Below are 14,686 nucleotides of genomic sequence, written 5' to 3' on the forward strand. Positions count from 1 at the left end.
CTCACAAGTCACAACACACACACAAGTCAAGGAGAGTCACCAGGAGCCCTGTATGGCAAAGGCTGGCCTGGGCCTTGGATGTGGAATAAGAACACAGTAGCCAAAGCTCCAGGGAACCTTGTGTGAGGGGGCTACAGTCCTGACTCTGCCTCCCCTATACTGATTCCCATAGCCTCTACCACACATGCCCAGGAAAAGAGGGGTACTGTTTTCTCTGTTATGTTATGTCCATCTGTAAACATCACCCACCCCTGGGGCCCCCTGGCTCAGATAAATCAGCCTGCATTTCAAAGGAAGCTTCACCATACACTAAGGAATAATAAAATGGAAGACGTAAGAATCATACAAACAGCCCTAGCTGGTTTGGCTCAGTGGATAGAGCATCGGCCTGGGGACTGAAGGGGCCCAGGTTCGATTCCAGTCAAGGGCACATGCCCGGGTTGTGGGCTCGATCCCCAGTGGGGGGCGCGCAGGAGGCAGCCGATCAATGATTCTCTCTCATCATTGATGTTTCTCTCTCTTTTTCCCTGAAAATAAAGATTTATTGAAATAAAAAAAATAAAGTAACCTCCAACTCTCATTTCCCTGATGTTTCTCTCTCTTTCTCTCTCTGAAATCAATAAAAATATATTTTTTTAAAAAAGAATCATACAAACAGCATATCTCCCCCTAGCCTTTTGCTCAGTGGTTAGAGCATCTGACATGCGGACTGAAGGGTCCTGGGTTCGATTCTGGTCAAGGGCATGTACCTTGGTTGCAGGCTCCTCCCTGGCCTGGGCCCTGGTTGGGGCACATACAGAAGGCAACCAATGGATGTGTTTCTCTCAGATTGATATTTCTCTCTGTCTTTCCCTCTCACTTCCACTCTCTCTAAAAATCAATGGAAAAATATCCTCAGGTGAGGATTAAAAAACAAAACAAAAAAGAGGGATTAGATTAGGCACTGAGGGTTCTTAGAGCACCTCCCACTATGACCACCACAGAAGACAGAATCACTTCCTCATAGTATTTCTACAGGGAGGGAAGAACTTAGATTGCTGGGACAGAATGCCACCCTCCCTAGAAACCGAAAAAAATATCTGTAAGGAAATCTAGGATGTTTAGAGAACCTAGAACCTTTCACCCTTACCTCTTGCTTGTCTATCTCTAGCTGAACTGATCACACTTTATTATCCAGTGATGATCAGTTTTCCTCTCTCTTCTCTACTAGACCATGTGTCTAATTCACCATCACATATCTGCCAGTGTCCAGCTGAGGCTCAAGCTATAATAGCAGCTAACATTTATTTTCATTTCCTTTTTTTAAAAAAAAAAATATATATATATTTTTATTGATTTCAGAGAGGAAGAGAGAGACAGAAACAACGATGAGGGAGAACCATTGATCAGAACCTCCTGCATGCCCCCTACTGGGGATTGAGCCCAAAACCTGGGCATTTGCCCTTGACTGGAATCGAACCTGCAACCCTTCAATCCACAGGCTGACGCTCTATCCACTGAGCCAAACCAGCTAGGGCCAGCTATCATTTATTTTCTACTAAATCCTGTACTAAGCGGCTCACAAGAATTCTCTCACTTCATTCTCAAGATACCCCTATGGGATAGGTACTGTCATGAGCCCCATTTTATTTTATTTTAATTAAATGAGAGTTGGAGGTTACTTTATTTTATTTCAATAAATCTTTATTGTTCAGATTATTACAATTGTTCCTCTTTTCCCCCTCATAGCTCCCCTCCACCCAGTTCCCATCCCACCCTCTGTCCTTACCCACCCCCCACTGACCTCATCCATAGGTGTACGATTTTTGTCCAGTCTCTTCCCGCACCCTCCACACCCCTTTCCCCCCGAGAATTGTCAGCCCACTCCCTTTCTATGCCCCTGATTCTATTATATTCACCAGTTTATTCTGTTCATCAGATTTTTTATTCACTTGATTTTTAGATTCACTTGTTGATAGATATGTATTTGTTGTTCATAATTTTTATCTTTACCTTTTTCTTCTTTTTCCTCTTCTTAAAGAACACCCTTCAGCATTTCATATAATCCTTATAAAGTGTTATAGAAATACTAGAGGCCTGGTGCAAGAAATTTGTGCACGGGGGTGTGTGTCCCTCAGCCCAGCCTGCACCCTATCCAATCTGGGACCCCTCGAGGGATGTCCAACTGCCCGTTTAGGCCCGATCCCAGCAGTCGGACATTCCTCTCCCAATCCAGGACTGCTGGCTCCCAACTGCTCGCCTGCCTGCCTTCCTGATTGTCCCTAACCACTTCTGCCTGCCAGCCTGATCACCCCCTAACCACTCCCCTGCCAGCCTGATTGATGCCTAACTGCTCCCCTGCCAGCCTGATTGTCCCTAACTGCCCTCCCTGCAGGCCCAGTCACCCCCAACCTCCCTCCTCTGCCGGCCTGGTCACCCCTAACTGCCCTCCCTTGCAGGCCTGGTCCCTCCCAACTGCCCTCCCCTGCTGGCCATCTTGTGGTGGCCATCTTGTGTCCACATGGGGGCAGGATCTTTGACCACATGGGGGCAGCCATCTTGTGTGTTGGAGTGATGGTCAATCTGCATATTACTCTTTTATTAGATAGGATAGAGGTCTGGTGCACGGGTGGGGGCCAGCTGGTTTGCCCTGAAGGGTGTCCCGGATCAGGGTGGGGGTTCGCTTGGGATGTGGGGCGGTCTGGGCAAGGGGCCTGTGGTAGTTTGCAGGCTGGCCACACCCCATGGTGACCCAAGCGGAGGCCCTGGTATCTGGGATTTATTTATCTTCTACAATTGAAACTTTGTAGCCTGGAGCAGAGCCAAGCCTCCTGCTCGCTTCGGGGCAGCAGCCATTTCTATTGGGATTTATTTATCTTTTATAATTGAAACTTTGTAGCCTTAAGCGGAGGCCAAGGCAGGCCAGGGTGTGTGGAAAGCTTTGCTTCCTCCATTGCCTGGGAAACCCAAGCCTCCCTCCTGCTCTCGCCCTGCTGCAGCCATCTTGGTTTAATTTGCATACTCGCTCCTGATTGGCTGGTGGGCATGGCTGGTGGGCATGGTGGAGTGGTGGTTAATTTGCATATTACTCTTTTATTAGATAGGATAATTGAAGAATTTTCAACATAAAGTTCCATAATAATTTTGTCCCCTTTAAATGGATCTCTGGTTACAACATGAACAAAAGACCAATGAGCAGCCCTGTACTAGTCCAGAGTAAGGAATGGTAGTGGCTGGATTCGGTGGTAGCAGAGATGAACAAAGCCAGAGAGATGAATAAATAAGGTAGTTTGTGGGGAGTGCAGCCACCTCCCCCATGGCTGATGGCTGTATTGCTGAACTTCTTCATTCACTTAACAAATACTTGATGCTCAGGTTCAAGTCCCAGCTTAGGCCCTAAACCTGTCTGGGCATCAAGGGGAAGGCCTAAAAGAAGCAGAGCTCAGCTAGTGTGGGGGACAGCTGCACAGCTGGTTCTTCAGAAGAAAACCCCTCTGCGCGGCCCTACCACTAGAACACTCCCGCATAGAAGTAGGCTCCCATTCCAGTCTCCTCCGCAGTCTGGACCAGGTGTGCTTCCCAAACTTGCCCTCCAGGGAAGTGAGTTAAGTTTCCGGGTCCCCTTACAAGAGTTTACTTGGAAAGTTTATATTGGGGAGTTTCCAACACAAATCTCGATGCTGTCAGATAGAGAAGCCGCGGGGAATGGCTCCGACACCCCAAGTCTGGCTCCCTAGTTCCTGGACGCGGGTACCAGGAAGAAGCTGATGGCAGAGAAGTGCAGGGCAGGAGGGCGGAGCGGACCTCTGTTACGTGCAGGATCACGCCCCTTGGGGAGGGCTCTGCGCCTGCGCCGGAACGGCCGTCTCGCTCCCGGAAGTGGAGGGTCTGACAGAAGAGAGCCGCTGGGTCTCAGCGCCCGGAGGCAGAAGCGCTCGCGAATCTCGCCCGTCAGCCCCCGACTACCATGTCAGCCTTCGACACCAACCCCTTCGCGGACCCAATGGACGTGAACCCCTTCCAGGTAGAGCTTCCAACACATCGCTCTCTCCAGGGCCGAAGGCCGCCACCCGGGCCTTTTTCGCCAGTGCCAGGAGACGTGTCGTGGGAGGGACGGGCCGACTGCCCAATGGGAGAGCGGTCTCTCAAGGCTGGCCTATCGTAGCGTGTGTGGGGCGGTGCCAGCAGCAGGTGGACGGCCTGAGGGGCTGGGCGCTGGTAGCCTGGGAAGAGGTGGGACCCTCTAACTTCCCAGACAAAGCCCTTCTGACCGGGTACTCCCGGGGGAAGGGACTGGAGCAGACTGGCGATTCCCCGAGCGTCAGAGAGTAATGACTTCACTTACCACAAGTGCTTGAAGTGTGACTACCACAATCCTGCAGTCTTGGTTTGAGTCACGTTAGGAGAGGGGTGACAGCAGCATAATGAAGAGGTGGAACGCTTAGTGGTGTGGAGAAATGTGGAAATCCCAAGACAACCCTGTCTCCTCTCCCCCAACAGCCAAACTAGCGTTTAAGGTATAAGAGGACCCCAGAGATTTGTCAGGGAAGGAAAGCTAGGGAGAGAGTGAGAAGCTGAAATATGGCCTTGATAAGAATGATACACTTTGGCCCGGCCAGTGTAGCTCAGTGGTTGACCATCGGACCCAGCACCAGGAGGTCACCGGTTCGATTCTCATTGGGGCGCATGCCTGGCCTGCGGGCTCCATCCCTGGTGGGGGGTGGTCAGGAGGCAGCCCACCAATGTTGATGTTTCTCTCTCATCCATGTGTCTATCTCTCTTTCCCTCTCCCTCTCTCTAAAATCAATAAAAACATTTAAAAAAAAGAAGTACACACTTTGGCCAAGAGTCTACTTTGGACTAAATTGGCTAGATAGGAGAGTCCAGGTTAGGGAGGGAAGAGAAGTGAGAGAGCTCTGAGGGTCTTGATGTTGGTCTGATGGACCAGTATGTGATGGCAGGGTAGTTGAGATGCAGTGACCTATGAGTTGGCCTCACATTTTAATCAAACGATGGAGGAAGAAACAGCCTTCCTACTGAAAGCCAAAACTTTTCCGCCTTTGCGCCAAGGGGACAGGGGCACTCTTTTTCCATAATGAAATGCTGGGACTCCTGTTAGTGCCCAAGCTCCTGTGCCTCTTGTTTCATGTCTGCTTAAAACCATTTCTAGGAAACCTTGCTTGTGTTCACTGGTGATTTATGAGCCCTGAGGTTTCTGCTCTGTGAGGATGTCACCAGGCACATTAATTCATCCTGCTTGGACTTTGGTAGTTGTCAGCTTCCTGCAAGTGTAGGGGAAGTTTTTGGAGGGGTCCTTTCTGCAACTAACAGCATGAGCTTTCCCACCTTGAATCTCCTCAAGGGTCAAAGCCAACCCAAAAGAGACTAGAACAAAATTACTACACATTGTTAGGAGACTGAACATTTTATGCTTCTTTCATGGTCTCAAGGTTCAGTGAATAGAGCATCAGCCTGGGCACCAAAGAGTCGCAGGTTCAATTCAGGGTCAGGGCTCATGCAGGAGGCAACCAATTGATGTGTTTCTAATCACATCGATGTTTCTTTCTGTCTTTCCTTCTCTCTCCTACTCGCCCTAAAAATATCAATGGAAAAATATCCTCAGTGAGGATTAACAGAAAGAAAGAAAGAAAGAAAGAAAGAAAGAAAGAAAGAAAGAAAGAAAGAATATTTGCATTTTATTTGCCAGAGTCTTCTGGTAACTGTTTTTGTTTTAATTACAAAACTGCTGTATAATACTGGAGTTTGAGTTTTCATAAGGATCTAGTAGGCTTTTGGTTTGTGTGCTGTGTAATCATTTGCCTTTTTTTTTTTTCTGTCCTGTCAGAAACAAATAAAATGTCTGTTGCTATCTGACAGAGATGGTCAGCTTGTCCCCCCTGCTAGTAGTGGCAAGATAGTTGGCCTGAGTTCAGCTTTGTATTAGTACTAGCTGGAAAGTATTAAACTACATCTTCAGCCCCAGAAATGATTGTGCAAACTGTGGTAGAAGGAACTTCTGCATTCAAGCAAGACAATCTGTCCATCAGGCAATCCCAGAATATGGCAGGACAGGAAACAGCTGTGGGCCTGTGAATAGCAACATCTGGTTGGGGAATCCTTTGAAGGAAGAAGAGAGTTGGGTGGCTATGATTCTTCTCCATACTCTGGGCTGGTTTTCCCTCTTGGTGCACAGTTGTGTGGGGAGAAGGAGCTTTGGAAGTGAGGCCCCCAAGCTCCTTTTCCTGGAGCTGTGTTCTCCCTCTCTTTGTAATGGCAGCTTCTGGTTCCCCGACTGCCTGGGCTGGGACAGTGGAGGGTGCAGCCTTTGGGTGACAGGGTGTGAGCCCAGCTTCATTTACCCATGGTGTTGGCCCAGAACTCAGGAGGGAGGCAAAGGCCAGCCTTCAAAACAGAGTCCTTTTTTCTATCACTTGATGGTGGGTTGTGAAAATATATTTAGCATTCAGAGTCCATGATAGACTATTAAAGCTGGGGATATCCTCAGGAGTCTGTTCTAACCCCTTCAGTTTAGAGATGAGAAAACCAAGAACCCAATGAGGATGGGAAATGCCTGAGTCACTGGCTAATTTGCAGCGGGAAGGAACCCAGACCTGGATCTGATTCCCAGAACAGTGCTGTTTTAAAGGTTTTTAAAGCTCAGATATTGTCTTAAACTGTTCTGGGGTTATTTAGGCCAGCCAAGAAAAAACTGTTATGTCATCACCACCACCACCATTCTTTTTTTTTTTTTTCCCTCCTCCTACCACCACCATTCTTAAAATGAGAGTACTGCCCGGCTGGTGTGCTCAGTGGTTGAGCGTTGACCTGTGAACCAAGAGTTCCCTGATTCGATTCCCTGTCATGTGCCCTGCCCGGGTTTCGGGCTCAATCGCCAATAGGGGGCATGCAGGAGGCAGCCGATTGCTATTTCTCATCGATGTTTCTATCTCTCTTATCCCTCTCCCTTCCTCTCTAAAATCAATAAAAAAAACATTTTACAAAATGAGAGTACTGATAGGGGTGAAAGTAACAAATTAGCATTAGCAAGGCTATTTTTTCCTCCAGTGTGTGGGGCTGGAATAATTGCCTTATGCTTTTTAAGACAGTACTTTTTTAAAAAATATTTTTAAATAGATTTCAGAGAAGAAGGGAGAGGGAGAGAGAGAGAGAAACATCAATGATGAGAGAGAATCATTGATCAGCCATCTCCTGCATGCCCCACATAGAGCTGGCAACCCGGGAATTGAACTGTGACCTCTTGGTTCATAGGTTGATGCTCAACCATGCCAGCTGGGCAAGACAGTACTTTTAAAGTAGTGTATGTTCTGAGTAATAAGTTTTTGGGAATCACTACATATTCCTATTTTTCTTGAAGATTGATAAGGCTTGTTAATTTGTTAAAGGCTCTGAGAAATCCTCAACTTTGACCCAACATTTCTCAGTTATTAAGCCATGGAATCCTTTTTCTGCTAACTTTTGTAATATCTCATGAAACTTCCAGTTCTCCTTTAAGTTGACTTTCTTACCCATGTGTGTGTGTGTGTGTGTGTGTGTATATATATATATATATATATATATATATATATATATATAATTGATTTCAGATAGGAATGGAGAGGGAGGGAGAGATAGAAACATCAATGATGATGAGAGAGAGAATCATTGTTCGGCTGCCTCCTGCACATCCCCTACTGAAGATCAAGGTCACAACCTGGGCATGTGCCCTGACTGGGAATCAAACCGTGACCTCCTGGTTCATAGGTCGATGCTCAACCACTGAGCCATGCTGGCCAGACCTTACCCATGTTCTTTATCCACCCCCTACTCCCATCCCTGCCCCACACTGTGGGCGTGGCCTTTTATGACCTCTTCCTTGTGCACGGTATAGTTATAATTGGAATTATTAGAAAACTTCCTGCAAAGTAAGAGCCATGAAAGGAAAGTTGTCACAAGAGTGCAGCTGAGGGTTTACTAAACTTGTGGGAGGAAGCAGGAAACTGCAAGCCAAGTGTTGCTGATTTCACAACCTCCAGTGGCATTCCGTAACCCCTCTATTAACGATGGTGCATCTGCTTTGTACTCTCTGGAGATGCTGGTCCTGCTTTGGACTGTTTCCAGTGTATCTGCTCCTAAAAGTTTCTCAGTCTTGTCGTGGTAATGAAGAGGTAAAGGGCTAAAAAGGTAGGCAGTGTACTGTTCAAAAAAGCAGGTCACCCAGGCACACGCCAGCGTTGCTTTCCTCCTTGGTATTTCGGCCAGGCTACCCTGGTGGCCCGCATTGATCTGAAGGAGGGGAGTGGACCAGCTGGTGGTACTGAATAGAGAAAGCCTTTAGGTCTTCATGAGTTTCCAAATCATACAATTTACCACTTTCACATGTTGCCTCTTTGCAGTTAAAAGATAATCTCAGTGGTGTGGCTGCTTCCTGAGGATTTAAAACAATTCTCTCCTGTGGGAAGAAAAAGTGGTGACAGAAATGTGATTTGGTTGTAAACAAAGTTACACGAGGTTCTTTGCACAGACACTGATGGTTTTGCTGCTTTCCAGAGAGGGTAGGCTCCAGCTTGACTCTGACTTTGGGAATTCTCAAAACCACCAAATGGACATGGTAGGACTTTCCTATGGGACAGGAGAATTATCTCAAGAACTTTATCTTATACATTTAGAAGTGTCCTAGAGTTCTGTCCTTGACTTTTTTCTCACTGTATACTTCTATGAGTAATTTCTTCCATTTGCATGGCTTCAGAATAGCATTCACATAACAACGATCCCAGATCTAGAACTTTATCTAGCTCTCACTTTATCTGAGCTTCAAACCAGTATTCAGCTCACTTGGGCATTTCCAACCATTCCAACCAGTTATATTGCATATGTATCTCCATTTTGACCCAGTATCTTCTCAGATCTTCTTCCTGCTCCCACACACCCACGCCTGAAAAACCTGTTCCTTTTGTCCTGTGATCACTTAACCATGCTCAGTGGTTGCCCTGTTCCCCAGTTACCCAAGCTGGCAACTCAACTCCTTCCTTTCCCTTCCCTGCCTCCTCTCTTGCTCTGTAGTAATGTCATATCCCTACCAATCCAGAGAGTGCCCAACCCTGTGGTATCTACCTGAAAAGGGTCCCTGGGGTTTATCCCCTCTTCTCTTGTCCCCAGCTGTCATACTTTAGTTCAGTCCCCATTGTCACCCATATGAACTGTTGTGTCCCAGCCAGTCTTCCCGGCATCCTTCCTCCAGCATTGCACACTGCTGGCAGAGGCGATCATGGCAATCCCTGCTCACAATCTCTAGTTTTCCTCTATTGCCCACAGGGTAAAGTCCAAACTCCTGCAGTCTGGCCTTCCCCCTTCTTCAGGTTGGTTCCCTGGTGCTCCTGGCTGTTCTCTGTACACTCCACAGCCCTCAGAACCTTCTCCTGTTCCCTGAACACATGGAAGCTGTTTTTAAAGGTGCCAAGTCTCTGCAAATGCTATTTTTGCCTTGCCCTTTAGTGCTTGCTAAATTTCTTCCATTTCTCAACTGAGATGCCACCTCAGTAAAGCCTTTTTATTTTTTTTTAAACGGTAGTTTAGCCTGACTGGCATGCCTCAGTGGTTGAGCGTCGACCTATAAACCAGGAGATCACGGTTATTCTCAGTCTGCACATGACTGGGTTAAGGCTCTATCAACAGGGTGATCCCCTGTGTGGGGCATGCAGGAGGCAGCCGATCAATGATTCTCTCTCATCATTGATATTTCTCTCTCTCTACCCCTCTCCCTTCCTCTCTGAAATTAATAAAAATAAAAATAAAAAAGAATATTGATTTTTAGAGAGAGAGTAAGGGAGAGAAAAAGAAAAACATCAGTGTGAGAGCACAATATAGATAGGCTGCCTCCTTCACGCCCGGTGCTGCATGTAATCAAACCGGCACAGGATGACACCCAACCAACTGAGCCATATGTTCCAGGGGGCCAGGAGGCCAGGGCAGTAAAGCCTTTCTTGACTCTTGCAGATAGCTTAGTCCCTCCCTTCTCTGTGATTCCCTTGCATCTGCCCTCACCTTGTTACAGCACTGACTATGTGCTAACTTTGCCCCGGCTTCTGTTTTGTGCTCTGTACTATTTGCTTTTTTTTTTTTTTTTTAATGTGAGGGACAGCATGCACATCTTTTTATATATATATATATTTTATTGATTTTTTACAGAGAGGAAGGGAGTGGGATAGAGAGTTAGAAACATCGATGAGAGAGAAACATCAATCAGCTGCCTCCTGCACACCCCCTACTGGGGATGTGCCCGCAACCAAGGTACATGCCCTTGACTGGAATCGAACCCAGGACCCTTCAATCCACGGGTTGATGTTCTATCCACTGAGCCAAACCGGGTAGGGCACTATTTGCTTCTTTTTTTTCTTTTTTTTTAAAATATATTTTATTGATATTTTTCAGAGAGGAAGGGAGAGGGATAGAGAGCCAGAAACATCAATCAGCTGCCTCCTGCACACCTCCCACTGGGGATGTGCCCGCAACCAAGGTACATGCCCTTGACCGGAATCGAACCCGGGACCCTTCAGTCCGCAGGCCGACGCTCTATCCACTGAGCCAGACCGGTTTCGGCACTATATGCTTCTTGAAGGCAGGAACCAATGTTTTTCCTTGGTGCCCTCACCCTGTGCTTGGTGTGGAATGGTTTGTAACTATAGCAACAGACAGAGGTGAAGGCAATGGTGAGTGGCTCAGTTTGACTGAGAATGGAATGTGCTGAGAGAGGCGCTGTGCCAGGTCATGGGGCCTCCAAGTCAGGCCTGGCGGCTCAGACTCATTGTCTGTGGCAGGGAGGTAGGCCCAGGATCACTCAGGCTCTTTTTAAAAATATGTGTTTCCCTAAAATAAAAATAATAATCACATTATGGAAAATAAAATTAAGGCATCCATATTTCTACCAGTCTTTTGCAACTATTGTTATTTTGATGTGTTTTCCTGCCAGTCTCTTTTCATGAATACTTTGGACAAAATGTATTGCTGTATTGCTCCCTATGTTCATAGGTTTAATTTAAAAAAAAATATATATATATATATATGTTTTTATTGATTTGAGAGGGAGAGAGAGAAACATTTATCGGCTGCCTCCTGCACACTCCCTACTGGAAATTGAGTCTGCAACTCGGGCATGAGCCCTGACCAGGAGCCACATGACCTATTGGTGTATGGGACGACATTCAACCAACTGAGCCACACTGGCTAGGGCCACTGCTGTAATTTTTAAGCGCTGCTTAGGCCATCGAGGGAATGGGTACCAAAACATGCTTGTGTTTACTGTCATTAGATATTTAAGTTGTTTTCTGCTTTTTTCTACTATTGTAAATACTGGTGCAATAAATGTCTTTGCAGGTACAGATTTTTATGTGTTTTTGTCACATTTCCTTAGGATGAATTCTTAGGTTCTGGGTCAAAGTACCAAGGTTAACTGTGGCTCTTGGTACACTTGGGACCCAGCCAGCCTGTCTGGGGATGATTGTTTTTTCTTGTTCTGTGACACAGCCTCTAAAGCAAATAGGACTTCGCAGAGCTTCTAAAGTATTGGAGACTCCATGCCTCCCAGATAGAATGGTGGAGTGTTTTTTAGCCCATAAGGTATTTATTTAATGTTTATTTGGAGCCAGAACTAAACCCCACATTGGGGTTTATTGGGTAGAGTGTAAGATGGGAAAACAGAGAGCTCACAGCAGGACACGTGAGCCACATGGGAAGACATTGCCAAACCACTGAAAACCAGTGTGTGTTTCAAGGCCCTTCCTAGAAGAGCTCCAGCCTAACTCTGCCTCTTTTCTCTTGGGTCCCTCACACCCTAATGACATGGAAGTGTTCCCCTGCCCCAGAGCTGTGGTGAGCCTTACTCACTGGGCCTTTGCTCACCTTTTCCCCCGTCTCTTGGAACCCTGCCTTCCTCAGAGCCCTGCCTAGACCTCTCTTCTCCTCCCTTCATGTCTTCATTCTGCCCTGGGTTCTTGTGCACGTCTCAGCTACCAGATCGTGGACTCCAGAAGGCAAGAGCTGTGCCTTGTTCATCTTAGTGTGTACTTAATGTTAACTGAATGAAAATAACTGAGTTCAGGAGCATTTTATTTGTTATAAATTAAGTAAAAGGCATTAGCCAGTCCAGGGCCTTTGGCACTGAGGGAGTTTTAGGTTACTTCTTTGTAGGTGAAACTTAGCTCTCACTATCCTCTTATTTATTTATTTGTTTGTTTATTTATTTATTTATTTTTTTAAATATATTTTATTGATATTTTACAGAGAGGAAGGGAGAGGGATAGAGAGCCAGAAACATCGATGAGAGAGAAACATCCATCAGCTGCCTCCTGCACACCCCCCACTGGGGATGTGCCCGCAACCAAGGTACATGCCCCTGACCGGAATCGAACCCGGGACCCTTCAGTCCGCAGGCCGACGCTCTATCCACTGAGCCAAACCGGTTTCAGCTGTTTATTTATTTTAAAATATATTTTTATTGATTTAAGAGAAGAAGGGAGAGGGAGAGAGATATAGAAGCATCAATGATAAGAGAGAAACATTGATCGGCTGCCTCCTGCATGCCCCCCACTGGGGACCGAGCCTGCAACCTAAGCATGTGCACTTGACCAGAATCAAACCTGGGACCCGGACCCTTTAGTCCGCAGGCCGGCACTCTATCCGCTGAGCCAGCTAGGGCTCACTATCCTTTTAAATAACTACTTGACCCACTTAGGAATTAGTTAATACTCCGTGAGTGGAAAAGAAGATTGCTGTTGTTGACTTCTTATTTGTGACTCAGAGTAAAAGCTGAGGATCCTCATTCAGGCCAGTCAGTGTGGTTCTTAGTCACAAGACTCTCTGCATGTGTCCTACAAAGGGTGTTTCCCAAGAAGGACTTCTCTGAGGCCTAGGAATAAAGAAATGAGCAGAAGCAGTTATCCCGGTCACTCACAGTGCCCGTGTCAGTGTCCTTCCAGAGTGGGGTTCATTCAACCACGCATTGATGGAGCACCTTCCATTTGTCAGGTGCTATACCAGGCTTTGGGGGTGCATCACTAAACAAGGTAGAACTGGGTCTTTCCCTCCCAGGTTTACCACTTTTGTCTTTGGAGACAGACAGCCTTGGATTCAGAGTCAGGTTCAGCACTACTTCTGAAATCTTGGTCGAGCTGCTTCCCCTCTTTGAGTGGAGGCTTTCTCCAGCTGCAAACTAAAATACTCCTCCCTCACAGGGTGGTCGTGAGGTGGAATGAAGAGGAGAGGGTGTAGCTTTTCTTAGCTAGGGATCCTTAGCTGAGCCACAGGACACAGAAATTGATTGACTGTTTTCTCTATTCTCTCAGGAATATAACCAGGATGGTTCAAGATGCGCAGGAGAGAAGTCAAGTCATTGCAGACAGTGGATGCCTTAGGGTAGTGGGGCTTAATTCTCTTGAGGAACCAGGTTGAAAAGGGCTAGTAGAACCTTCTTTTTGGATGGCTTGACACAGTGGCCAGTTCTGGGGTGACTAGAATTTCACAGTAGCATCCTAGTGTGGTAAGCCTGGTACATAGTAGACACTCAGTAAATGTCAGCTCCCTTCCTCAGTCCCTCCTCCTCCCTACCTCTATCCCTAGGCCTCAGATCTCTTGAAGCCACCCACAACTTTCAGAAGAGCCCAGATCTCCTCAGATAGGAAGTATCCTTATCTCCCAGAGTGTTCCTATTCCAGACTCCTCTTCCCAGGCAAGGTGTTTCTTGGCCCCAGGCTGCTGTGATGCAGGTGTTCCTTCTCTGTGCCCTAACATTTGGGCAGTGCCTCCTAGAGAAAGAAGAGGGCCTACAACATGCAGCACTTATTCTCAGACATTACTTGAGCTTCTGCTCTACACAGACCCTTCACCAAGCACTAGGAAGCCAGAGTATGAACTAGAAACCTGGCTGCAGAATTTACAGCCTATTAATGGAGACAGGATTTGTTTATGGTGACCCTATTGTCTTTTTCCATAAAGAAAAATTAGGGGGTTCCATGGGGCCTATTTAATGTTAAAATTGTGTTTAAAAATTCAACCTATGGGGAGAAACCAAGATGGTGGCATAGGTAAACACCTAAACTGCTGCCTCACACAACAATTTCAAAACTACAACTAAAAAACAAAACAGGCGTCATCCAGAACCACAGAAAAGCTAGCTGAGTGGAAATTCTACAACTAGAAGGAAAGAGAAAAGCACACTGAGACTCAGAGGAGCTGCAGAAGGCAGAGGTACTGAGACGTGTGTGCACACGCGCGCGCGGAGAGGGTGGGCAACTGAGTGCATGGCTGGCTTTCTCAAGCGGGAGGGAGACAAAAGCTCCTGACTCTGCTGAACTCCTGTTCCGGGCAAGACTCTGGGGACCCAGACTCATTTGGGGTGAAACTGGACTGTCAGGAAAGAGAAAAGCACACTGAGACTCAGAGGATCTGCAGAAGGCAGAGGTGCGGAGGCGCGTGCATGGAGAAGGCTGGCAACCGAGTATGTGGCTGGCTTTCTCAATCGGGAGGGAGACAAAAGCTCCCGACTGCTCTGAACTCCAGTTCCAGGCGAGATTGTGGAAACCCAAACTCATTCGGGGAGAAAATGGACTGTCTGGCAGCAGGTGAAACCCTAGGGCGGCTTTCTCTCAGAGGTGCTTGGACACTAAGACTCAGGGGTCTCTTAGGGCAGGGCTGACGGGGAAACCAATGTAGTCTG

General features: G+C 47.0%; 1 protein-coding gene across 5 annotated transcripts in view; it reads left to right on the plus strand.

Annotated features, from left to right (window-relative positions):
* Positions 1-3,844: 3,844 nt before the first annotated feature.
* SCAMP2 (secretory carrier membrane protein 2) overlaps positions 3,845-14,686 on the plus strand; it is a 35,562-nt gene continuing 24,720 nt past the window's right edge. For all 5 annotated transcript variants that reach the window (XM_080644994.1, XM_080644997.1, XM_080644995.1 and 2 more), the window contains exon 1: positions 3,845-4,003. In XM_080644994.1, the coding sequence (XP_080501120.1) occupies positions 3,947-4,003 (57 nt within the window). In that variant the 5' untranslated portion in view covers positions 3,845-3,946. The remainder of the gene's footprint in view (positions 4,004-14,686) is intronic.

Source organism: Plecotus auritus (assembly GCF_963455305.1).
Source record: "Plecotus auritus genome assembly, chromosome: 1".
Lineage (NCBI taxonomy): Eukaryota > Metazoa > Chordata > Mammalia > Chiroptera > Vespertilionidae > Plecotus > Plecotus auritus.